Genomic DNA, 27665 nt, shown 5'->3' on the forward strand with positions numbered 1-27665 from the left:
TGCTGAAACTCGCCATTTTAATACATACCAACAAAAAGACAAATACTGAGAAGCATATCAGGTGAACAGTGTAGTAAAGCTTCAGTTGATAGTCAGTGACATTTGTATCAGATAAGGCATCATTATAAAAACGGGCATCTAGCCTGTAAACTGGCAACGTTACCTTCTATTTCCAAGCAATGTGATGCAAAATACACTCGTTTATCTTTGTTAATGTAAAATATTGTTTAATTCCAGTCTGCACTGCGTAATTCCATCCAAGGAACCTTTGCAGGCTGTTAGAAAACACTTCCACATCAGTTCATCTGTTCTGCGACAGATGCTAGAGTAGTAGATGTTACCTTAAAGTATTTTACACTCAAATGTCTTTTATTAATATGTAACAACCACAAAAGCCAGCAGGGTGTTACATGAAAAGCAATGCTCTAGAGACAAGCATTAAGAGCAAGTAAGTTTCATAAAAGAATAGTGTTTTTACTTCATTTACTGATGTACAATCTTCATAAACAATTGTAAGGGAAATTAGATGATCACTTATTTTTCTAAATTTCTGCAGTCATTCACAAGTCAATTAATCATTGAACAAAGTCATTTAGTGTGGTTTGATAGGAAAGGCTCTGTTCTACAGAAACGTACCCAGTGAGAATTGTTCACATTGGTGGTGATAGGAACCAGACATATGAAGAGCTTAACGTCTCTTCTAAAAGCTACATCCTAGAAAGTTAGTTTACAAAAAATTACAAAAGACGTTGAAATCATGTAATGTAATAGTATGCAATGGTGGTTTTCTACTTAAAATAAGCTTTAAACTTTTTACATAAATAAGCTTTTAAGCTTTTTAATCGATTCATGGCAGTGCAATACATGCAAGGCGCTGCAAAATAGTCCCCAAGAAAACTATTAACTTATTATTTTTTCCACTACGATCAATATTACATATGAAAACAAGCACCGGAAAAGACACACATGGGTTAAATGGTCATTTAAGACAGAAAGTAAAATAGCTATATTTGCTTTGTAGATATGGTGACCCTTGGTTCCTCTGGCCAAGCTCAAGAAATCAGATTTGTCAAACTTCTCTCCAGTCAAGTGTTTCACATCAAACCACTCTGAACAACTTGTTTACATCTCAACAACTGAGTCATGAAATTTAGAAAAATCTGTGGATTTACCCTTTACTGCTTGACTGTACTAGGAGGGAGAAAGGCAGCGGATCTTTTTTTAAATGCTAGCCGCTGAGCACTGCCAAGCATCTCAATACGCTTGGAAGAAAATGTTAATCATGTGACTAGGTGAAGGCCCGGCAGTGTATCAGCCCTCAAATGTAAGAGAGAAAGAGCAAGCATCTCTTTCCAAACTGAACATAGCTTGCTGTATTTCACAAGGGCCATAGTTGGATTCAATCCCAACCATAAGAAGGACGATTTCCGGACTGTCTATAAAACAAATATAAAAATGCATACACATATTGCTGTGACCACACAAAAGTCTTGTATCTCCAAAAAGGAAACTTTACAGGAGAGGGAAAAAACCTTCTGAACTTTCAATGGAAGTCAATGTAAAATTATTTTATTCCAAGTCATACTGGAGCATTTCTATTGGCCAGTTTTGACACAGTGAAAAGAACAACTGCTAGATTCGCATTTTGTTAGAAAGTGAAAAATGATGCACATTTTCTGTTGGACAGCGATGATATACAGATTTCTTGTACAAATCTAAACTTATAGATTCTCCATTAATTTTTAACAGAAATGTATCTAAAAATAGCAGGTCTCTTAATTATAATAAAAATATACTGTATATAGCTGTCATAATCCAAAATAAGGTGGCACCCAAGGGAAAATATAACCATCAAGGGGTTTCAGGACTTGCTGCATATCTGTATCCTCAGACCTGGACAATCAGGGCATTTTTATTCCATTTAGCGCAACTCAACCTCTTCTTTTCTGTGGCAAGTTGCCATAGTTTTTTTTAAAAATAATTTTGGAGGGCTGCTGTTGACTTGAGTCACTCAAAGCATTTCTAATCATAAAAAAACTGTTAACAATATCACTTCAGCCAGGGCGCATCACTCCTTATAAGAGATGGATCTGATCCAAAGTATGCATCCAGTTGCACTCCCTCAAAAGAAAAATGTGCAGTCCTCCCAGAAATCCACAGCAATCAAATTTAGAAAAGTGACCTAAACAGAAAGCACTCAAGCCGGCTCCTATAAGTCTTCATTTCGCCAGAGTCCTCTGAATGTCCCTTGTTTTGTTGGACTCAGTGGATGACTGGGTTGTTCGGGTTGACTTTCACATCCTTTTTGTACTTCCAAGGATGAGCTGTCTCAAATGGCTGCGTCGGTGAAGTCTCGCCTCGTGAACCCTTTCTGCAAAATGGGATTAAACATGAGAGTGTGTTAAAATTTGGTATGCAGTGCATTTGGCATATTATAAGACACATCTCATCATTATCATATACGCAGAAATACTGAATAAAGAAAACAGGAAACATACTCTAGGAAAATTGGGAAATTAGAGACAACAAAAAAATCTGACTTTGACATGACATTGCACGTCCTGTGATCTGACTAGTGCACATACACACACTGATGACGATGCTAAAACAATACATTGTACAGCATTGTGGGTGCTTTTGTGACCTCCTTGATGAGTTGTTGAGGCACTCTTTGTAAAATTTTGGTAGGCTGGTGACCCATTATTCTGAAAGCTGACATTTGTCATTTTTTTGGATTCAAAAGTCTATTCCCTAGTTCCTTTACCAGTTCTTATTAACAAGTATAAAACAAACACGACAAACTTTAATTATTATTCAACCATGTAAATCCATAAAGTATCTTAATCAAGCAGAAAGGACACATGACTAATTGATTTTTAACATAATCATCATGCTGCTTCTTTATCACCAACCGTTGACACCCCTATAACATGACAAGAAGACATTGCACAACACTGAGACAAAGGTGTTGGCTGCTGCTGAACTGTGAAGATACTGCATCAGTGCTGATAGATATTAAGGCAGTGATTGGGTGCAACAATGACTGACAACGCCCTGCATTCCAGTGTCACATTCCACACAAGGCACCTATCTGACCAAGGCCATTATGTGCGAGAGCACCAGGCTTAGAAAACACAGCTGCAGAGTATGGAGGAAATACTGTTCAGTGCAACTTGCGACAACAGAACTGTTACACATTACACTTCACACAGCGTTATTTTCAATAATCTGTGTGAACACATTTTGATCTCTATATGCAAAATATTTGTTAAAAAAAAGAAATTCTTCTTTGATACAATATTTCAGTACAATAATGTTAATATGTCTAAAATGCATAAGCATCAAAATAGATAACTGCAACAGTTTTTACCAAAGTGAAATCTAGACGATTTTCATAAGAAATTTAAAAAGGTATAAAACATTAAGCACTAATAAATTTATGTTGAGACACTTCAGTGAGTCAACAGAGCCATATTTTATAAATCATTTGTGTAAACTCAGCTCATTGCTTTGTATTGTGTGTTTGAACAGGGAAAGTTGCTAAATGTTAATCAGTAACAAGATTCAGGCAAATATTTGACCAGCTGAGCCAGGCAACTAATGAATGGGTTGATATGTCTCATAGGAAAGAAGAGATGAGCAAAGATCCAACATTAAGTCTACATGGGCTGTGCCGGTGGACATAATGGAAATATTCCAATATCCAGCAATACATCAATCAAAATATGGGTCTGAACTTTCATTATGACGGACAGACTTTGAAACAACACCTTTGCACAACAAAAATGACGATCTCTTAGCAAGTGAATTTCTCTTTAATGTAGTTATAAATATATAAATTAGTAATAAATATATAATGGTTCTCATTTTTACATTGTTGTAAGAATATTAAACTTTACTTGTTAAAAATAATCTATTGAAATTTCTTGACAAAAGCAAAACAATTTAAGCCAGTAGAATAAGACACTTTTAGACATGTTATAAATATGTTAACTAAAAATATGTTAGAAATATGTTACTTATAATATTCTTACAACAATCTCAAAATGACAAATATTTTATATGTAGGCTGCATTTAGGAGGATTTCACTTGCTAAGATATTTGGTGCAGTGTGCTTATTCACTCAAATAAAGTAAAATTAAGTACAAGACTCTTTTTTAATTTAAGTGTCTTTGCATGCGCAGCAAGTATGATCCCTATATAGGAGTAAATTAACTTTAGGGATTTAGCCCTTCCTATAAAATAAAAGTAAAATGTTTTCATGTGAATATAAATGTTTTTTTTTATGTGAAATGGCTGAAAACCATTATTAATGTGTGTTTATTCATAAAGGTGTTCCCAGAGCAGATGGAATAACATGAAAAAATATGAAATTGGCTTCAAATGTTCAATTTAGAATATCTCCCAGATAAAAAAGGAATATATTCAAATCTATTACAATACATATTGACAAGGTATGTGTGGGCTAAATTCAAGACACCAGAATATTAGTATTCAGTCTCACCTGCTTGTAGTCTTTGTGGAGCTTACTGTACTGAAACATGTTGACCAACACTGTAGAGGCCGCCTTAGCCGCTTTTAGCTTTCCTGGACTGAAGCACAAAAGGAAGTCAGAAACATGAGAGGCGTTGGTCGGACAATACACAGGACAAGTCAGCTAAATAATGAATAAGTCATGTAACCCAACAGTGCAGTGCAAAAAAATATTTTTTATATAATACGTCATTTAGTATATGTCATAGGCTTCATGAAATCATATTTATATGCACTGATGCATTGGACAGTAGTGAAGGCAGTTGTAGTCGACTTAGAATCACATGTAAAAAGAGCCATTTTCTGGTCATTGTTCTAGAGACAACCACAGTTTCTACTAAAGAAAACCTCTGAAGTAGAGGAATGGGGGAAGGACTCCAGCAGAGACCCAGCTAAGGGATCTCTGGAATGCAACCTTTTTTTCCTTTCCTTTTTTCTAGACATCAACTAGACATAACATCAAAATCGAGAGCTGGGATAAACTTGTGCAGAAAACAAGCAGAAAATGTATTCAACTCTAGTCTCTGGATAAAGTGTCAAGCTAGGATTAATGTACCTGTTCTCATGTGATGTCTTGATGCCAACTAGCTTGGGCAGTCCGTCAAAGAAGGTGATATCTCTTGCAGCCACCGAGCTCGCAATGACCAGATTGTTGAGAACACCACAGATGTTGACCACCACGTCACTGGGTGGCTCCTTTTGAAGCCCGTCACTAGGCAGCTTTGTCACCAGGATATTCACCACTTTGGTAGCTACAGGGTGGGAAAAACAACAGAACAAAAACAGGAGATATATTGCCATGAGGTCAACTGCAGGAATGAGGGTGGTAGAAATGAATGAGGAAGTAGGTTTAACAGATGGAAGCATGAGTTTGGGTGGAGATGTTTGGAGCGTAGTAGAACTGAGAATGATGCAAGAAAAGATGAGCGTGACTTGGAGAAGGATAGCACAAAACAAAGAAGAAAATACAAAAGGGAGAGAGGAAACAATAAATACTTCAGCAACACCACTATGTCAACAAACTGATTTTACTTTTACAAGATCGGGCGGAACATGAAATAGCAAGAAATTGAATGAAAAGATTTTTTTAAATATGACTTCATTTAGTATGATAGTCATCTGATTACACAATAGAAATTTCAGCATCTGGTTTTGAGTGGGAAAAAAACAAACAAACACTTTGGCTAGTTATTTAACCAAGAGCCTTTCTAACACACTCACTGTAAAACAGCAAGAAACCAAACCAACCCCTCTTCGAAACCTTTAAACAGCCCTTTAGAATGCTAAACAGAGACATAGAGATTTTGCAGGCCAAACTGGGCTTTTCACTGCGAGTACAAAGCAAGTTTTGTTTAACACATAGAACTCTGAGAAGTTTAAGGTGCAGGAAAGAGGGTGATTTAAGTGATAAGCCAAAAGAATCCTGTTTACAGTGATTTACCATTTTAAAGCAGACCCCCTTAACTGTGGTAAACGTATGCTAGTCCACAGGCTCTCATGCAATAATAAAAGTCAAAAACAAACAAACTAACAAAAACCGCAGTGTCCTATAAATAAAAAAAATCAAAAACAGTAGACAATAGCTGCATAGCAACAAAACACTTTACTGAAAACTATTCCAATAAAACCATTTTAACCCCTTAACACTTTTAGGCTTATTACACACTAAGACGTATTACTCAGTAATTACTGGGAGTTCTGTACAAACTGGTGGGGCTTTTCTGTGGTAATAGAAAGTTTGTAATAAACATCCTGTGGCCCGCCAGTAGACCAAAAGTGTTAAGGGGTTAATTTGGTTTATTGGTTTATTGAAACAGAACGTAATTGTTCTGGGATGTCGGTGGCTTTGATCTTGACCCAGCCAATCAGATTTAGAACACAAACACTGCCTTCAAAATAACCCTTTTGGTTTTGCTGCAAGCAAATCAGGAATTTAACACAAAGGTTGTGCTTAGAGTGCTCTGGCACTGACCCATATCAGCCTTGTTCTTGGTGTGGCGAGACAGGTTCCTCAGCAGACCCGTGAGAGAGCGCAGCTCTGCATCGGTTGGGGTCCTCAAATGGTCCAAAACCACAGGCAGCATTCGCTCCTGCTCGAGAGCAACGCGGCTTAATACTGATGCCCACTGGGAGACAGAGATGGAGAAAGAGAGAAAAGTCATGAAACTAATGACTAATGGAGGTCATGGGAAAAAAACAAAACAGATGCAGAGATAAGGCAGAGATGACAGGAATGTTTAGGTAATGAATTTGAATGAGAGACTGAGATTAAAAAGACATTGCCAAAATAACAGAGAAAGTGAAATGTAGAGAATGAGTTATCTGCACAATGTCTGTAAAATGCTTTTTTTTTGTGGTAGAGTGGGCAACCACTCCCTTTTTCACCACTTCCAGGGTTGGATCTACCATAATGTAGGCCTAGGCATGAGTTAAAAAGGCATGTTGAAATTCCATTACAAAACAGGAAATGAACTGTTGTTTTTCCAAAGTTGGTGTGTATGGTATGCAGTACTGTGAATGACAAGATATTGGAGATAATGTTCAAAAAACATTAACATTAGAATAAACACAACTACACACAATGTGATTGTTTGTCTTTCAGCTTAAAGCAGCATAATGTGAGAATTGATATGTCTTGCTCCTAGGTTCCTCCTACAGTGGAATTCACATTGTGAGGCACCCCTCAAGAAAGACTATGTATTGTAAACATGTATTTCTGGGCCTCCAAGTGGTCCAGCCGTCTACTATAATGATCACTGGTTCGAATCCCGTGTCATGCCGCGTGCCATCAGCAGCTGTAGTCTGATGCGACATGGAGACAGAATAGGCCTGGGTCCTCAGCGTGTTGATTGGGCGGTAAAGTTGAACTGGCGGCAGATCGAAAAGAGGCGGTGGCTGGTTGTGCATGTGTCGGAGGAGGCATGTGTCAGTCCCCACCCTCAAGGAGTCGGTCACTTTCAGTGATGAGGGGCGAGCACTAATGAGAGGGGTAACTGGCTTTTTAAAACTGGGGAGGAAAACTAGGTAAAAAATGAACATAATAGCGCCGCTGGGCTCTTTATTACACATCAGCGGAGAAACACAATGATTTCAACACTTTTAATTTAAGGTACAAATGCTATATAACGTTGCTTAACTCTTTTCGACGCTCTCCTGGATTTACAGTAAAAACACAATATTTTGTTTATCGGATCAGTCCTTCATTGATGTAAAAGCTACTGGTGGACCGGAACAAATCCGAACAGTGGCTTAAGATCACAGAGAAGTCCACAATCAAGCCTGTGTGCTTCCAACCAACATATCCACAACTTTCTTCTTACTGCTGAGATCCACAGTTTCCAACCATTTTCAATGACTAAGGGTTTTACACACTACTGTATGTCTACTAGGTCGAAATCAACTTTGGATCGGTCTTCATTAAAGCCAACAGGAAGCTGTTAATAATTGGGGATAAGTCTGACTGTCTTCCTGTGCTAAGAGCTTAGTGCATTTTCTGTCTGAAAAACAAGACTGCCTTTGTTCTTCTCAAATGCCTTTGGCACAAACTGAGCCTAGTTCTTGATAATGAAGCTTCTGTCAATACCATGCCATCATCATTTGGCCTGAATCAACACTGAATCAGTAATGCATATTTAAAAGCACATTCATGAGAACTTTACAATCCACAGGATGTCAGGACCAGACTTTAGTCTCCAACAGCCTCTAACTTCAGGGGATCAGTTAAAGTGTGGGGGGCTGGAGGTGTCTCACCCGGCTCTCTCCTGCTGTTATGTTCTGTAAAGCCCCTGCCGCAGCCTCGCGGGTGGCGGTGTTTGTATCGCAGCTTTGCAGTATGCGGTTGTACATCCCCACTATTTGAGGGTGCCACAGCCACTCCGCCCCCTTTGGCACTCGTGCCACCTCAGTGAACGTAGACAGCTCCTGGTTCCTCTGCTGCATGGGAAGAAACAGCCAATCAAGAATACAGAATACAGAAAATCTTAATAACTACTTTTCCCAGAATGCACCAAACTATGAAGACCATTACCATCAAAACTAAAGCTCATTTTAGTTGAAAAAGTAGCTTTATAAGAAAGGGAGAAATGTTTATAATAGTACAATGTAAGGAGAAGTTGGCATTGATCAACTACAACATGGCCTACATCTTTTGTCTTCTTCCCCTGTGGTGTAAAGCAGCCAATGGCATCTCTGCGATGTATGTCCTGAGCTCGTGTAGGGCCCTCCAAGCGCAGCTGCACTGATGGGGGTATCTCAGTGTACAGCTGGTAAGACAGGTTCCTCAAGACACACACGCAGTTCTCCACACCCTGGGTGAAGAGGAAAGGGGAGAGAGAGAAAGAGAGAGAGAGTCAGTCAAAATGCATCGACTTAATTGTTTACCATTAATTAGAAAGAGGGTTGGCACAAATCATATAAAGTTCAGAACTTCATAGCTATTATTTATGACTGTTAAGATCAGTGACTCATATTTCAGGGTCTGTTTCTTTTCTCTTGTCAAGCAATCAAACGTCTGTCACTTGGGTCATGTGTTTTGTTTCACAGGGCTGACCTTGTCTTCAGATTTGCCCTCCTCCAGGGAGTTCTGGATGTACCCCACCAGAGAGTCTACCAGACCTCTGGTCTCCCTCATCTGCTGCCTGGTCCGTCCATTCACTGAGCTCAGGTTTCTAAAGAGGGGGAGGGAGGTGAAACAAGAGTTAATGGCGGAGATAAAGGTGGATTTCTCTCAGTGTGCGGACGACATAAGCCCTGTTTATAGTAAACAATTTGCCTCTGTGGAATGTGGGAGTGGTTGAGTTTTCCCAGTACAAATATGTGCAATTTTAATATCTATTATAAACAGAGCTGAAATGTAAACATCAGTTTCTTCTTTTTTTCCTGTTTAAAATTCTAGCCGACCTTTGTATTGTGTAAACATTTTTAGGATGAATAAACTTTAGATAGAAAGATACACATGCTCCAAAATTACTTGGAATTAAAGTTTCATCACAGTGCATTCAACTGTTTTTTTTCTGATTCATTTGCCTAATAATTTTTTACATATTAAAGATGTTAAGCTCATGCTCTCTTATGTAGCCTGTGTTTCTGAATGTATGACTCTACCTGAGGCAGCCTGTAGTGTTGTAAAATATATCAGCCTCTGATGGGCTCTGCTGGATGACTCCAGCATTTCCTCCTCCAGACAGAGGAACCAGAACTCTCTCATTGAGCTCCACTAAACTCTCCCTCGCCAATCGCTCCTTTAAATTGTCCTTAGACGACAGGTTCCACAGAATGCCTACAGACAAAGAAAGGAAAAGAAAGTTATCCATCATGTAAAACCCTTCATTACTAAAAAAACATTCACACTGTGTTGGCTTTTTAAAGTGTCCAGTTCTAAGTGCGGCCTCTATGATAATAAGGGGGTTCTCTCGTTGACTACATTTGAAGCCGGGTCATAAAATATCACTAAGAGACTCAGCAACCGTGAAGCAAGTCCCAAAGAATGTCAAGGACTGTTGTGTGCATGTGTGTGTGGAGGGGGTGGGGTGTAGGAGGGTACAAAAGCACAAAGGAGGCCTCTGGGAGGGTAATAGCCACTGTCTCGCAGGATTTCAAAGCTGGAGTGAGTCCAGCACAGTCTGACCACTCTCTTTCGACCTCTCTCTTTCAGGATACACTAACCGCTCTATTTACCCTAACTTCACCTGCGGTAGCTGCCAGCTCTGCTCGCGTCAACAAAACTACAACACTCACTGTACTTAGGTTTAGTTACCAGACTATTATGGTAAGAAAACCTTTCACTTTTCGAAAAAAAAAAAATACTTATAAATGTGATTACAAATCCCACCTTCATCTTTTACACTTGAGCTTGTGTTAACCTTACTGGAACTTACTGTGTTGACCCAACCCCAAACCTAACCCTAGTTTCAAAGGTTGGAGTTATATGACTGGCAGTTCACAAGAGCAAAGCTATCTGTGCTTTCATTGGATAGAAAGGCTGCCTTAATAGTGTCTATGTATGCTATAGGTTGGCTATACACATGTATTTATTCTCCATGCTTGCTGGACACAGGCCACTGAAACAGTGGACATTTCAGCAAAGAGGGTGGGATTCTTTTTGGATGTGAGAAAATGTAAACTAACTAAGCTAAGCTAACTCTAACTCACTAATTATACCTGTGATGTTCTTGCGGAGCTCGTCATCTGGCTCTTTTAATGCGCTGACCAGTTTGCTGATGCCTCCGGCTTCAATAAGTGCAGTCTTGTTGTCCATGTTCTCGTAGATGAGGTTGCGTGTGGCGCCAGTAGCGTAGCGCTGCACCTCCTGGTTGTCACTGCTAAATAGCTGCACCAGTGCAGGGATGCCCTTCAGGGTACGCACCTATTCAGGATTTAGGAGGGAAATTTAAGACTGAAATTAAAAATTAGTTTTTAACCAAACATTCTTAAGAATATGTTTCCGCTTAAATTCCACTTACTTAAGTTTTCATGGCAATTCTGACATTCATTAATTGTTCTTATTTGGAATTTGTTTGTTGGAATTTACAAGGACAATGGGATCCAAAGGTATAAGAGCATAGCTGTGAACCGTTGTGCGGTTTATAAACACACAATTAATCTGATGTTGACTTTTACCAGGACTTTTCTCACGAGACAATTAAAAAAAAATCGTAGAAAGTAATTAGTGACGAAGGAACATTTTGTAGCACCTTTATTTTAAAGAGTATGTAACTTGATGCTGTTTCTATTGTGCCATAACCTGGTCCTTAGAATACTTTTTCACAAAAATAAAGTCCCTGAAGTGGAGTTCAGCTTAACATGGCAACCCATTCAAACATCTGCAGGTCAAATGAAAGATTTTTCTCTGTTTTTGCCAGCTTGTGCTCTCAAGCGGAATATTCATCTCCACAGGCCCTGTGGATTATGATTAGGGACACTGGGAAAACATTCCATGCACTAAGATTTGATAAGTCTATTGCTCAACATTAAAATAACATTAGAAAAAACACCTTGAAATAATTGGTACTTTTTGATTTAAATAATTTACTGATGTCTGAAAAGCTTGTTTTGAAGATTTGTAAACAGAAGATGTAACAGGACAGGCATTGTGACCAAAGCCTGTTCAACAACAACTTAAATGCCTTTAGGTAATAAATAACATATAAAAGCTCTATGAGTACATGCTTCTGCATTGGTTAACAGTGTCGGCAAGTTCTGAAAAGGTACAATAAAAAGTTTGTTTACCAGGTCTTTGGCGTCAGTGCTATGGTAACACTGGTGCTGGACATAGGCAGCTCCCAACATCTGCATAGCAACATCTGAGGAGCTGAGATAGCTGACTGCAGCTGGCATGTCCAAGCTATGGAATCTGCACACAGGCCAGTGGAGGGACAGCAAGAACAAGGGTAGAGTTCAATATACTGTAAAATCACAGGCCAGGCCGCCTATTGTTTCCCACTGTTATTTGGCAGTGTGCCGTCGGACAGTTAAAGGGGAATTCCACCAATTGTTCTAATTTTTTGTATGGTTTAGTCAATCAATTATACAACACTAAACTCACGAGTAAATGTACACATGTCTGAGTTTTATATGTAAATGTTGATCATAGTAAAATAGTGGTAAATCCCCCAAAAATCTCAAAAATGCCTCACAATGACCTTGACATACTGCATGTAGTGCCTTTCAGAGGTAACTATTAGAGGAATTAAACTTTTCAGAGATCTTGCTCCCATCACCATCACTGTAAACAATTCTGTCTTTCTTTAGAATAGACCATTTCATTTTATTCTGAATGCATACATTTCCTTTTAAAGTCTTTAACTGTACATCCTTAGTTCTGCAAATAAGTGACTGACTTAGACCTTTATGACCTAAAGTCTGTACACTGCCAAATGCGTTACTGGCTAAAATATTGTACTACTTCTTCAGTACAGAACATGACTGGACAATAGGGATGTACTGATACAGCATTTATTTGATAATATTAAAAGGAGCCGATAATTTATACCTTACAATTAATACAGATACCAATAATCGATATACAAGCTGGCACGGTAATCCATATATCAAGTGTTATGAGCACATTTACACACCATAGCATATACAGAGTGACAATACCAATAATTTACCTGGGAACATCAGCCACCTAACAAATACCCAACAGTTAGAATAACCCCCCCTAGAATTATGTTAGCTAGATGCAGCGTCATGGACTCTAAAAGGTGATGGAAGGTGTTCATCACAGAAGTTATCTGGTCCACAGCAGTGGGTCGATTGCTCTGTACCACTCGCCAGAGTCATCATTCTCCTCTGGCATCAATGGCACCACTGTTATGTTGTTAGGAGGCACTTAATGTGCTTTAGAAAATCCCAGAAAGTTAGTTGTTTTCAAGATGCTACCAGCCTTCGCCTGGTATCCTATTATCAAGCCTTTTTGGACATCAGTCAAATTTTGCCCCACAGGTCATTGATGCCAGAGGGCAAGGTCAACGCTGGTGAGCGGAACAGAGCAATGGACATACCTCTGTGGACCAGTAAACGTTCACCTTCCGTCACCTAACACAGTTCATGCTACAACGTCTTGCTAGTGTCAATCAAGCAAAGTCTGGCTATAAGTAGGTGGCCATAATATTGTGATATGACATTTGTGTGTGATGGACAAAAAGACCAGCCAGAAAAAATCCGCCAATTAGAATTATGTAATTGCGTATCCCCTAATATCTTCTTGCAAGCTAGCAGGCAATTTGTGTTTGAGAAATTAATTTGAGTTAATTAATCTCACCCTCCTTGAATATCGCTGCCTGTTGCTCCATCAATCGCTGCATCAAGCACGTCCATTCCTCGGCCCACGCTCTTTAAGCTGTGAATGGATCCCGCTCGCCTCATAGCGGTCTGGTAGTGCCCTCCAGCCATTGTGTTGCTGCCACCGCTGGACACCTGATGCCACTGCATGGTGCTGTTGTTCATCCTCTGTTGTTGCAGCTGCCGGTTGTTCATACGGGTGATGGTGCGGTGAGCAGGGCCTTTGAAGGAATACTGCTGAGCAAGCTCTGCCTCCCTCCACCCTCTGTTCACCCCCTCGCGAGCTAGCGTACCGCTGAGGGTGCGTCTTATAGGTGACTCGTTGGGCAAAGTGCCATGGCCGTAGTAGGACTGATGCTCTGTGGAGGCCATGCCCTCTTGACCCATCCAATTGCCCACAGGGGAGGACTGTAACGGAACTGTTTGATAGCCTAGCGATGCTGCTTCCTGCTCCACCCGGCTGGCCCCTCTGGATTCTGTAGTGTGCGCATGGCCTGAATAGTGGCCGCCAACGTATGCATCATCGTAGCACGCATACGGGCGGCCCACTACAGCAGGCATAGGGACACCATGGCTGATCCGGCTGCGCTGAGTGCCCATCTCCACAGCCGAGCGAGAGCTGAATCCTCCAGCATACTGAGACAACCGTGGATTCTGGAGCAAGAGAAAGACAATACAATGAGAGGAGATCATCAAAAATTCATTAATTCAAAATGTTAAACAGACTGGACACGATGCACACAATGCTACCAGTGCTCCAGTACTGGGAAAGTAAGATTTGTATTATTTTGGATTTGTTAATTGAGCTAATGTTTGTATGGTTGCAAACTCATAATTGTTGCTTTTAATCCACCTTTTAGCTCAATTAGCTAAAACGATATAGTGCAAAATGTTAAAGCAGCATTATGCAAGAACTGGCATTTCTTGCTCTTGAGAAAGTGTAATTTGCACTTTAAGTCACCACCAAAGGACATGCTTTTCATGTGCATTTTACAAGCTGAGAAACACAGAACTGGCATCTGAAGTAAAACTGAGGGCTGAGGAGGGAAAGTAATATTACAAGATTCTACATGAATATGACTTGGTTTAGGCAGTGTTACACTATACAACTATTCCCACCCTTACAGGTGAGTGGAGAATCAATATGAAGTTGAAGCGGTTCTTTTAATGTACAAAAATTCTGAAATACAAAACTATACATTTAATTAATTAGAATTTTATTAAATGCAATTTAATTTAAATTTTGTGATGAAGTGGAATAACATAGTAACCCTAAACAAAGATTGCTAATGATATATGTCGGCATACTAATAAGAAATAAATAAATTGATAATTAGTTTAAGCTTATGCATACCTTAATACCATTCCTACAACAAGCATACAACTTCACAACACACTCGTATTCTCTCTTTGTTTTAGCTTGCACTAAGTCTGTGCTGGCACATCTCCCTGTTTTTCTGCTATCGCAGCAGGAGTTAGTGAGGCCTCCTCTTGGACGATTGACTCGTGAGGTCATGAGTTGGGAATGTTCCAGATGAACCCCGAGCTCTGCTCCTGAAGCCCACTGGAGCTGGACTTCACCTTCTAAACATGGCTGTAGCAAGATAATGCCAAATACTACACCAGCGTGCCACAGAGGTGTAGTCCTGAAGTGTGTCACTGTTAGGGCATTGAGGCCCTTTGCCATCCAGCTAACAAATGCCCATGCCTAAATTAAGGCTTTTGGTTGGGACCTAAATTTAGAATGGGGTTGCGGCTCGGTTAACAAGAGGTACGTTTAGACTAGATGAAATTTTTCTACTAAATATTCCTATTTTCAAAGTTTTTGCAACTCATACTCAGTCGAACAAAACCCACACACCAATACACTATGCACTCATTAGAAGGGGTGTCCATAAACATTTGGACATATTCAGCTACTTAAGAGGTGCACCCATTGCTGACACATGTGCAAATGAACACACCTACACAGCTTGTCTAGTCCCTGTAGAGAAGTACGGTCAATAGAATAGGACCAGATAAACATTAACCTATTGGCACCATGCTTGGCGTGGGCTAAAGGGGTATAAAGCCCCCCCAGCATTTAACTGTGGTGCAGCGGAATTGTGTTCTCTGGAATTATGAAGTGCTTCATCCAATATGTTTGAGATTAGTTGTGGATGAGGTGTAATGTGATCATCTAACATCCTGACCTCATGCTCTTGTAACTGAATGCAATTAAATCCTTACAGCATTGCTCCAAAATCTAGCAGAAAACCTTCCCTGGACAGTAGAGAAAGTTACTCCAACAAATACGGTAAAAATAAACGAAATAAACAATGAATGAGCTGGTGTCCCAATACTTCTGTCCATTTAGAGTACATTGCTGAATGGCACTTACTATTACTCTGCCGGTACCATTGTACATAAGTGACTTGGAGCTGAATCCAGTGCCTTGGCTTTGGTATCTCATTGTGGACGAGCCATCATAATCTGGAGAAGGGGAACAAAATTAGACAAACATCAGAGGTACTTCTCTTCTCTTTATCACACGTTCAATCTGTTTTTTTTTATCTATTTGGCAAAAAAGAACTGCACTAAGCCTGAATGATATACGATCCAGAGAGACACCTGATGCTAGTTTGGCTTGCAGCACCTTCATTAACTCACTGCAGATCAGGTTTTCCATCAACCCATGCGGATCCACAACCCTCTGTGGGCTGTGAATAGTTAATCAGATGTCTACACTCTGCAAGAATGCAGGCAACGTCATATGTAAGACCCCAGGAACCTCACAAAGGGAGTTGGTCAAACATGCTTGCACTTACATATTATAGAACAGAGAAAGAAAAAAAATGAAGTATTACAGCACATTCATTTTGGATAGTAACCAGGATTTTATAGCATCCATTTTATGTTCAGATGATACTACATCTATTCGAGTATACTTGTTACCCTTCAGCCATTTGCACTTAGTTACTAACTCTTTTCTTGTGTTTAATGTTATTGCGTTATATTGGTCACTGGATAGCATTTGAATTTCTGACTGATGACATCATAGACTTCTTAGTTTTATTATGTTTTACCAATGACTGTAGAAAACATGCTGTGGTTCCATTCTGTTCCCTTCCCTAGGAGGTGGAGCTGGAGACCTTCGTTCCCTTCCCCACGTGGAGCTGGAGACCTGGTGCTTTCTGCAGTATGTGTTGGCTGCCCAGCAATGCTACATCGGCAAGATTTCGAAATCAAGTGGTGGTTGACTTTGCATGTTTCATAGAAGACAAGTTAAGCCTTCTAGTGTCGGGAACATAGGAAAATGGGCTGTTTTGTCATTGAAACATATGGGGATAGACAGAAGTCCACATGTGACCAGCCAGTGGAGGTGCTAGACCTGTGTGAGTCCATGTTTTCTACAGTCATTGGTTTAGACCAAGACTGCATTATAAAAAGAATGATGACAGACTGTAGGTCCTAATGCAGTAATTTTACGTGTGTATGCGTTTTGACTACTCTACTCATTTTTATTTATAAAGCCACTTCAGATAGTCTAGCCTAAACCATTCACTCTCTCGCATTTCAGCCTCTTTCTCTAGCTTTGCTTTCCTTTCATTTTCCCACACATACAAACAATATAAAAGCCCAGTTCCAGACTCTAGCTCCAGCAAATGACTCAAACCATGGCCACAAACCATGATGCACACGGAAAAAGGCTGGCACTCAGCTAAAGGCTTCCAGGCAGGAAACAAAAGGCAGGGAAGTGATCCAGATCCCTAACTGCTCAAACAAAAAGTACATGCTGACTAAAAAATCTAGAAGCATTGCAGGAATGAATAATGACTAAAAGGGAGAAAGGATGAAGTCAACCATGCACAAATGAGAAATGAGGAGTGAGTAGAAGGACAAATTGCTCAACAGATTTGCTGACTTTGGCTGTGCATAGCTGTACAGAAAGGCAAGTCTCAAGTACAGTAAAACAAAGACGATTAGTATCTGGTTTTGGTCTTTTTCTCACATTGATTCCTTCACTGAAGAAGACAAGCATAAGATACCAGTGAGAGTAAGAGCCTGGTGGTGCTGCACTTGTGAGCCTTTAAGTGTGGGATCTTGAAAATTTTACAATGGTTTTATCTGTGGTTTTCTTCTGAAGATAAATTACACCTACTAGCTGCCAGGAGTCTGAAACACACTCTAATCTCAGATCCTCCTCCACAGTTTTCACACAGTCTTCACACACACAAATGAATGATTCACGTCACTGCAAATATATGCACTTTAGTAGAAGGGTCAAGCTACTCTGTACAGGAATTTGACCTTTTGACCAACTTTGTCACTTGTGTTTTTTTTTTTACTTTTAAATTAATAGAAAACTGAATGTAAAGGATGTGTATTTATTTAACTGCATGGACTAAAAACTAGTCCGGTGTAGGAAACCTGTGCAGGAAACCAAAATGCCCAGTCATCAAAATAAGGTTTGAGGTCAGTATAAAAATGGGCAAAAATACTTTTCTCAAATGTCACGTCTTGTAAAAATATGTAAAAATAAATACCCCCCCCCCCCCCCCCCCAAAAAAAAAAAACCCTTACAAACAAACAAACAAGGTCTTACTGCATATGTGCCTCTATGAAATAAGGTGGGTAATGCAATATATATGTATAATTATTAATGCAGTTTAATCATCGTTAAATGCGAAGCTGCAGCCCATTCAGAACTGTGATCGCAAAATGATTGGCAGTGGCTGTTTTTTGCATGTTTGAATAAAGTGGTGACCTTGCATGATTTTTATTCATGTATTCACTGGATCTGACAGATATAAAATAAAGAGTTTGTCGAGCATTTCTCACAGCACTAAGCGGATATTGCACCTTAAAACAGTGCTGCAGTTACACTCTGCCTACCGTAAAAAACATTTAAGATGGAATGAAAATTCCAGTTAGAAGCTGGAGAACAATTTCAGCCTCGCTGGTGCAGCTGGGTTTGTGGAACTGTTCTAAACAGAACGTTTCTGTGGTGTTGTGGCGAATAGAGAGAGAAAGACGTCACTGGAGTGTATGTTGAGCACAGAGCTTAAACTAGCACACACAGGGATCTTAAATGAGCAAGCGTGTGGTCAGTATAACTGGCAAACACGTTGATTAACACAGGTGTTGGTGTGTTTTAGTTACACGCTGTAAGCCGGAGGAAGCAGGTTAGATAAACAGTGGAATTGGTTCTTTGGCCGTTCTGACGTCCCATAGGCCAAATTTAGTACCACCAAATTTAAATCCAACAAAAGAAAACTATGGAAAAAATAACAATCTCTCCACAGAAAAGACCAATATAATTCTTCTGCCAGTTCATAGTAAATTCATCACAACAAATATAGATAATAGTTCACGTAAATGAGAAAACAGGGGCTTTAAGTACAAATGCTCTTTAGCTAATTCTTAATGGCTATTTAAAGATAATAATGCTGGAAACAGTTGAGGGTAAAAGAGGAAGAGGAAGAGGAAGAGGATGAGGACGGCTAGCAACAACAGTCAGATTTAAAGGTCATTAAGAGGCCTGAGACCCATGTAGGAGACAGGAAATTCTGAATCACCACTATCTTTGCGGTCACCAAGAGTGGAAAACTGATTTGATGGCATTCAATAACAACAACAAGATGACTAAATGAAGCATTTCATTCCAAAATGAATTAGGGTTTCACACATACGTTGTCATTTATTGCGAGTTAAGGCCATGCCTTCAACATCTGGTTGTAGAACAAGAAGAGAATGTATGACGAATAGAAAAGAATGCTTCTGCTATTAGCTAAAGGCCAGAGCCCCTTTGAAGAACAGGGGCAGGACTAAGTAACAAAAGAGACTGGAAGGTGGTGGGGAATGTGTATGTTGTAAGATAATAAGGATGAGGAGCATCAGGCATAGTCGTCATCCATTTCTTCAACAATGACAGATACTGAGAATCACTGAACAGCGCCTCACTCCAACAGCTCATTTGGCGCCAAACCCTTCCAACGCCCTTCACTGGAACTTTTCACAGAGCTCATAGTTAGCTTTATTCAGGGGTTTTCATCTGACTTTGGCTCTAAGGTGCAGTGTTACGGGAAACATCGTGTCTCCTTGAAGACTTATTGGGGAGACAGTGTCTGTTGGTAGATTCTGCATTTTATTAAACACTAAATCCCAAAGATAGAGGGTAAGGCATAGGAGATAAGTCTGCTCAGAGGAAGCTTTCTGCTGAAATCGAAACATCTGGTCTTCCTCAAAATGCCTTTGTGTGACCAGGGCACACTGATCGTAACCTTACGAGCTGCTCGTCTCCTTCTGTTTCCAAGCCTTTCAGCAGCCAGACTAATGTCTTCAATCAGTGCTAGGGTGTGTAATAGTCTCTCCCATTCTTGGACAGATCTGAAAGATTTTAAACGCTTTCAGTGGACAGATAAAACTCAGTCACAGCCTTTATCTTAAAAACAATAGGAATCAACAAGGGTTTCTTGAAGGGAAGCTTTTTAGGCACTTAAAAGGTCATTTCAGTGGATTCCTAACGTGGTTCTTTAACAAAGCATGTGTGTAAATGCACTGCTTCTGTGTCATCTAAAAGGTTTTTTCAGGAGCCATACATCCAAGCAAGGAACCATGTAGGAATCTTAATTTTAAAGAATGTGTATGTCATTCAATAGCAGAGCAGCAAAAGGTACAACAAAGTTATTTTACTACTAATCCTTGCAATTGTACCACATTTTGTAAACAGTTCCTGCTCCATCTGCCAGGTTGCTAGCTTCTCCAATACTGCCACATCTGACTGTTTGGACTGAATGTTCTTCAGTGACCTTCAGTCTTAAATCAATAACATCAGGGATCAGGTCCAAAATGCTGTTAAATAAGAACTAGGAATTCGCTCTTTCAAAACACACTACCCAAATGAGCCAAAGTGTAATTAAAACCAATGCAATGAGAAAACCTTGAGAAATTCTCTGGTTGTTGCGCTAGCGAAGCTAGAAAGGGAACCATAAATCCCACTGACAGCTAAATAGCGAAGGGGATAGCATTTTTTTTCAGCATCGTCCCAAAGTAGCAGTTGCCTGATGAATGTAAGTGAGTACAGCCTCATTCCGGGCCCTTCTAGATCACAGCATGCTTATTCAGACAGCTCACACTCGGTCTAACACCACTCGCTTTACCGCTCAAGCCTCAGTCCAAAATAGAAGTACAGCATGCTTTACTGATAACACGCTCAGGATGATGTGGCAGGAATCTGGCCAACGCAGGAGCCGCTGATTCACAAGGTCTTACCACTAAATACATCACACTGGGACTTTTTGGGGAAAACAAGTAGCTATGAGTAGAAACAGGGCTGCTAATAAAATAAGGCTGTGGCAGAGTGCTGTAAAAGAACAAAAGTCACCACTGTATTTTCACCATTGCGCCAACTCAGCAACCGGGAGCAGTTGGGGTTAGGAGCAGTTAGGCATCTTGCTCAAGGGCACCTCAGCCATGAATGTCGGGGGGGAGGAGAAAGCCCTGTTTCTTCACGCCCCCTGCCCCCACTTCCTGACGTTCCAGGGACTCAAACCAGTGACTTTCCAGTCCCAAGCCCACTTCTCTAACCTTTAGGCCCTGGCTGCCCCTGAACTGTCCAAAATACATCAAACGTTCAAAATACATCAAAGTAAAAGATGAAACGGGAAACTGACCTTACGTATTTTTGAGGTTTAAACTGCTGTAAAATGTGGGCTTTATTTATCTAATATATTCAATACATTCTACTACATTTTACTCATCTAATATTATTATTTGAGTTGAATAAAACCAGTTAAGGCTTGTTACACTATACGAACAGAAGTCCTGGGACATCTGCTGGTTGATTGTTTCTTTTGAAATCGAGAGTACTGAAAAGTTTTTGTTGAAGCAACGGTCTCTACTGTCCAGGGAAGGCTCTCTATTAGATTTTGGCGCACTGCTGTGAGAATCCTCAGTTCAATGCTGGGGGGCTTTATTCTCCTCTAGACCATGGCGGGCATTAAGCATGTTGCCAAAAGGGTTCATGATCTTTCTGCTCCTAAAAGTCCTATTCTTTTGGCAAGAATTCTGTACAGGGACTAGTTGTATTGCATGCAACTTTACAGGAGGAGGAAAAAGATTTTATTCCAAGTAACTTTGAAGCATTTCTATTGGTCCATTCTTCATGAACTTTTAATACAACATTAAGATCAACAACCAGCTTTACATTATGTCAAAAAGTGATAAACAACAACAAAGGAAATACACTGTTTTTGCATGACCACACTAACTGGCAAAAAATGTGATTCTGAATATTATAAACACCACCCAACACTAGATATGATGATTATTTATGGAAACAAGCTGGAAATCCAGAACTATAATCCTACTTAAGTCACCATTTTATTACAATCTTATCTAACCTACTCTCACAGCTCTAGGGGGGTTTCCAGATTGCAAAGCAGACGTGAGCTTTGGTTCCAGCATGGTTTATGTTCTTCATAAAAGGTCAGTGTCCAGGCCTGCAGACCTGCAGCAATATTCTAAAGCCCTCTGGTCAAGACCATTGTTTTGTCTTTGCTGACCTGAGGGGGGCTGAGATAAAGGTCAGGAAGGAAGGGGGGGTCAAATTCCACATGCCTATCATTCCCCTAGCTATTAGACCCTACAAACGCTATATGTGTTGGGGATAAATGCATCTACTTCCACATTTAACCGTAAATCTGCCACAAACCCTTATCAGCAGCTTTGTCCTATATATCAGTAGGTAAAGGTGCATACAGTGAGTTTGTAAGTGTGTGAAAGTGTGTATGTGAAGAGGTAACAAAAGGAGGAGCACCACCAGTGGGTCAGGATTGACCCAATTTCCATCTCTAGATAGAGCCAGAAAGTAGTAACAGATACCTGTCCAATAGGCCACAGGCACATTCTCCTGTGTGACAAATTGCATTAGTAAACCTACAATGATTTAATCTTGGTTTCTTCACAGTAACTTCAAATACACTCTTAAAAAAATAAAGGTGCTTCAAATGGTTATTTGAGCAATTCCCCAGAGGAACCACATTTGGTTCCATGAAGGATCATGTTTGTAAGAGAGATGTGAGTGTAAAAAACCTTTTAAAAGTCTAAAGAATCCTCACTTGATTGACTGGATTCTTTATGGAAGTGCATCTCTCATTCCATTTGTAGCACCTTTTTTTGTTGTGTCCACTAAAAGAACATCCTGAGAAAGGTGTTCAGAAAGTAATAACCACTAAACATGTATGTGCAAAAGTGAACGGAATAGCAAAGCAGCCAAACAATTACCATAGTCACACAATAGGTGCTGGACAGATGTTGCTGAACTGATAGAATCACGGAAAATTGATGTCTGAAGCTTAATGGTCTATAAATTAACGCCACAATAGAGACTGCACGGCCATCTGTGAAACAACTCTTTTCCCACACGACTGGCAATAATGACTCACTTTAGATGCCTATTTTTCCGAATAAACTGACTGAGGTCTACTAGAACTGCAGTTGTAAAAGATTGAGTTCTATGGTTTACGGTTAAAATACGTACAGGACAATTCCACCAACATTATTTTAAATGATCTGCATATTTATATGTTGAATGAAGTAAACTAAGTCATTCAGAATAGTTTGGGGTCAAATGCTCCTAGTTGTTTACAGTGGTAAGATGTAGCAACCAGACGTATGCCTCTTAAAGCTACATGTTACTAAATGAATAAGATATAAACAAAGTCATTCAGGATGCTTTGGCGTGAAATGCTCCATTTCAGAATTGTTCACAGTGAAAGGGTGTAGGAGCCAGACACAATGCCTCTAAAAGACACTGTCTGATGCCCAAGCCATTATTTTGTGAAAGTTTCATAAGGTTTTACATATACAATGATTTTTTTTATCCATTCATGAAGGTACCATGAAGTACCATGCAGGGGTTAGTCCCAAATGAAAACAAAAATTTTACACTCTCAACACTGAATGTAAAAATCATAAGCTGTGTGGATTCACATCTGTTTTTTTTACTGATGGTAAATTAAATAGCTATATTTGGGTTGTGTTGAGAGGAACGATCGCAAGGCCTTATTCCCATCATCACCACTGTAAAGAAATCTACAGTCTACAACGAACCAGTTCACCCCAAACCACTCTGAAAAACTTTGTTTACATCTCAACCACTGAATTATGCAGAAGTCATCGGAATTTTGCTTCAGCCATCTATTTAGCTCTTTGCAATTACAGTCGTGTATCTGCATTTAGAGATGTTGGTTGTGGCATTCTGAGCTCCTTATATCCTTCAGATAACCCAGAACCCAGGAGATACTTTGTTATTTTAACATTAGAATAAAGTACTAAAACAAACATCTTAGCCTGGCCCATGTTGTTGTAAAAGTAACATTTACCCATTTCGAGATTAGGAATATGTAAATAAATGACCGCTACCAACAGAGAAATGCAGCTATCAACGTTGACTTTCAGGATTAAATATCAAGTTGACATCACTGCCTAAAAGGATTCTCACCTGCTTTTCCACATCCCCTTTTGTCTGAAACCTTCCCCCTAATATTTGCGCAGCAAACAATGGGGCCTGTGATACAATGGCGATATTATAGCCTACAGACACAGGAAATACTGTCCTGTTTATGTAGCACCACCCAATATGCCAGATATGTAAAGACAGTGAATGTTCGTTGTATACTGATACAGAAAGCATGTGGAGTTTTGAACGCTGTTCTTGTGAGTAGTAGTGCTGTGGCTGTTCATTTCTGCAATAACCTAAATGGTTAAAAAAAAAAAAAAAAAAAAAAGACCCAGACCAATGTCATGCTGATGCTTGTCAACATGAAAGTGTCATGAAAGCTTTGGCACTGTAAGCACCAGTTTGTTGTTACAGTTAAAACTTAATCTCTCTTTATTTTAATTAAAAGGACACAACTGTGTAAGGTTCACAGATTTAGGGCAAGCAAATATAAAAATAGAAGATTGAAGGGGTCATTGGTAGGCCAATTTTCAGGTTTGATACAGTCAAACAATCGTCAATTTCATTTGGTACGGAAATGAGTTACTTTTCTATACAGAGGAAATAAACAGTACCTGGACATGTGATCATGTGTTAATGGTAATATGACATTAACGTTCAATGTTTTGTTTGTGAAAAAAGTTTAAAAAGAATTGTGACTCTTCTAGCTTTAAGGGACATAAATGTGGTCCCAGTGTAAATAAGCCAATGGTAGTGCGATAATCAGGTTTGATATGATTTTGGATCGTTAACTTCAGACCTATGGATGTAATGATAAACAAATTTTAAAAAAATAGTTTGTAGAAATGTTGCAAAAAACAAAAAACCCCCCAAAAAACTACCCTCTACTACCCTCTAAAAGCAATAAACCCTACAAATGACAACCCCTAGAACAACTTTTGAGTATGAGAGCGTGTATGCCATAAGACCCCACCCTCCCTGCCCACTTAACAATAATGCACCCAGATGCCTAATTTCTATCACTGACAGGGGGCCGCAAGGGGCAGATCAGTAATATCTTAACATTTTGATGCACAGTTTCAAAATATTTTTTTTCTGGTATGTATTAAAGACGTTATACCCTTTAAAAGGTTAGATTTGATTATAGATATTGTACATGTTAAACTTGCATCTTGATTTTCAGAACATCAACATCAGCATACTGTATCACAACAGCAAAATTTAAATATGTGCAAAATCCCAAACTTTTAACTAAGTAACTGTTCAGTTTTGTTCAGTTCATGTTGGAAAACAAGAGACCCTCAGAAGAGTCCAATGGGTGGGTCAACCCCTTTCCATACCCTGTTTCACCCACTGAACACAGCACATCGTCACCGTCACACATTAACCTACTATCCCCATTTCTGCTGTTTTTGACATTTTGACATAATGTGAATGGTTATTTTTTACATTGCATTAAAATGTCATGATGCATTGACCAAAAGAAATGTTTCAGAATTACTTGGAACTAAATCTTTTGACACTGACTTCCATTCAAACTTGAGAAGGTTTCCCCCTTCTCCTGTAAACACATAGCCCAGAGCAGTGGTAACCAGCCCTGATCTTGGAGGACTCTTTGCAATGCACATTTTCGAGTCCACCCTGCTCCCAACACACCTGATTCAGCTAATCTAATTAGCAAGCAAGTCTTTCCTGAGTTGAAGGTAAGGTAGCTAGTGTGTTAGAGCAGGAATACACTAAAATGTGCAGGATCTGATCTGTGGCAATACAACTTTCACAATGAACTGGGGTTGAGAACCCATGGTCTAGAGCAGTGGTTCCCAAACGCTCGCCATGCACATTTTAGTTGACCCTACTCCTAAAACACCTCATCCAGCCAATCAGCTAATTAACAACGCTGCCTGAGTTGAGGGTAGTGTGTTAAAGCAGGAGAAACCCACCGCAGTGTGCAGAGCAGGAGGTTATAGTTAGGACCAGGGATGGAAACCATTGGTGTAGAGATCCCCCTGCCCTTGATTCATACCTGAGCTGGCAGGGTGAGCTCCAGCCAGCCGCGGCAGGGACGCAGCCTTCTCTGCCAGCCGCTGCTGGACCTGCTGCTGGACGCGCTTGGCTTTGGTCAGTTGATCCGCGCTGAGCTGCTGGTCAGACGGCACTGCATAAGTGGTCACCGACGTGGGGGGCTGTAAAGCGGAGAAAAAAAGGCCCTCAGTGGAGCTCATCGTCTAACTGATGGAAACGCGCGTCCCAGTCGGTCCCAGTAATAAGTGGCTCCAAAATGCTCCTTGGATAGAAAGATATAAAAAAATAGTCCAAAAACTGATCCGTTTAGCAATAAAAGTTTCTTTCGAGCAGAAATGCGGTCAGGAAAGCAGATTAAGCTAGGCTACATCGAGCAGGATGATATTTTGGACTTGTACACTTGATCCGTCCACTTCTGCAGGCAGCTCTAGTTATTGCCATCAACAGTGCAGAGGGACACAGGACGGGGAAGGGAGGGGCGGGGACTGGGCGGGGGAACGGGCGTGGTTGTGGGCATAGGCGTGGCCACCGCCCTCCATCGACCCATTTCAACCATAGAAAAGTTTCACACAATGCGGCTCTACAGCAAAAGTAACCTTATTATACTTACGTGAATTTCGATGACGACCCTTAGAAAACTATAGTAAATGTGTCAACATATTTTGAAGAGTGCTAGAAAAACTAGTCCAATCAGAGTAGCTAGTTGCTTTGGCTGAGATAGCCCACACCCACCATTGTTGTAGTCCTGTGTGTTTTCCCTCGCCTTCCTTCCTTTCCTGAATCCGAGAACGAAACTTTCTTCTCTTTTTTCCGGGCTCCTGTCTCCAGCTTTTCGCTGCTTGTTTTCTCTTGCTTCGTGTCTGAGTCTCTGACAATGAGCTACCAAGAGCTGAAACTCTTATAAACTCATACACTCCACCCAAAAACAGCCTTACCTCACCCCCACTCCTAATCTTGCTGTTATTAATCCCAGAACATCGCAGGTTTGGGGAGGTGGGTGAGTACAACTCTGCAGAACAACTCCACCCCAAGGCGAGGATGTGAAAATGGAGTGTTTGCTAAAATAATATGCTGCAAGAGAGGGAGTTGACTATAGGAGTCATGTAATGATGTCATTGTAGTGTTGTAAGGCTGTTTTACTTAAATATGGTGTTTCCACTGCTTTCCTCGTACCAGTAAACCCCCAAATACAGTCAGATTTGCTGTGTGAAATGTTCTGGTGCCTTCCATGAAATGCCTTTCATCAACTGTTCTGATCTGTTCAGAAGAAGAAGAAGAAGAGAGAAGCCTTTGTTCCAGCATAAGGGGGGCTGCTAAGTGGACCCCTGTATTCAGCCATGAGGTCAGACACACCCAGCACATTAACGCAGAAGCAGTGACCATTCGCCATTCCTCACAAAGGCCTGACCTGACTCACAACCCTGAGAATCATAAGTTCATTTTAAGGCTGAGGTTGGAGTAAGCTATTCTTCCGAAATGACAAGGGCAAGAGGTGTTTAGAGAAGTCTACAGTAAAAATAAGTATGAACAATTTTTTATATGATATTGATAGAATTATTGTTTCTTTATTGAAATGATGACTTATTGTGTCAGGTGTAAAAACGTGGAACATCATAGCACATCTCATGATCCTAAAATGCCATCTTAAATGGACTACAGCACCAAAATATCTGATACGTTGATTTTAGAGAGTGAAAAATGAAAACTGAATGGTCTTATTACTAATATTGATTCTGATGTTGTGAAAATCTGGGTACCTAAAAACAGACAGGCACATATCTGAAAAAAACTCAGTGGGTTTTACACGCTCTTCAAATGCTAAAATGCTCATATTTGGACTCACCTAAACTGTCCATTTATTCATAACAAGTCTGTTCACTC

At 40.1% G+C, this 27665-nt stretch overlaps 1 protein-coding gene across 3 annotated transcripts; it reads right to left on the reverse strand.

Moving 5' to 3' along the window:
• On the reverse strand, positions 1–26722 carry pkp3b (plakophilin 3b). Of its 3 annotated transcripts, XM_072671328.1 has the most exons (14): positions 26517–26722; positions 25786–25945; positions 15699–15790; positions 13299–13972; positions 11762–11885; positions 10694–10898; positions 9638–9812; positions 9084–9201; positions 8677–8841; positions 8285–8467; positions 6507–6660; positions 5091–5286; positions 4506–4593; positions 1–2371 (listed from the first exon to the last, which is right to left on the reverse strand). In XM_072671328.1, the coding sequence occupies exons 1-14, from the start codon at positions 26517–26519 to the stop codon at positions 2330–2332; spliced, it is 2379 nt and encodes a 792-aa protein (XP_072527429.1). In that variant the 5' UTR covers positions 26520–26722; the 3' UTR covers positions 1–2329. The 3 variants fall into 3 exon arrangements, with proteins under 3 accessions (XP_072527429.1, XP_072527428.1, XP_072527426.1); XM_072671327.1 differs by lacking the exon at positions 26517–26722 and having other exon boundaries at positions 8285–8464; positions 25786–26198; XM_072671325.1 differs by lacking the exon at positions 26517–26722 and having other exon boundaries at positions 25786–26198.
• Positions 26723–27665: the final 943 nt, after the last annotated feature.

This window comes from Salminus brasiliensis, chromosome 25, assembly GCF_030463535.1.
Source record: "Salminus brasiliensis chromosome 25, fSalBra1.hap2, whole genome shotgun sequence".
In the NCBI taxonomy this organism is placed as follows: Eukaryota; Metazoa; Chordata; class Actinopteri; order Characiformes; family Bryconidae; genus Salminus; species Salminus brasiliensis.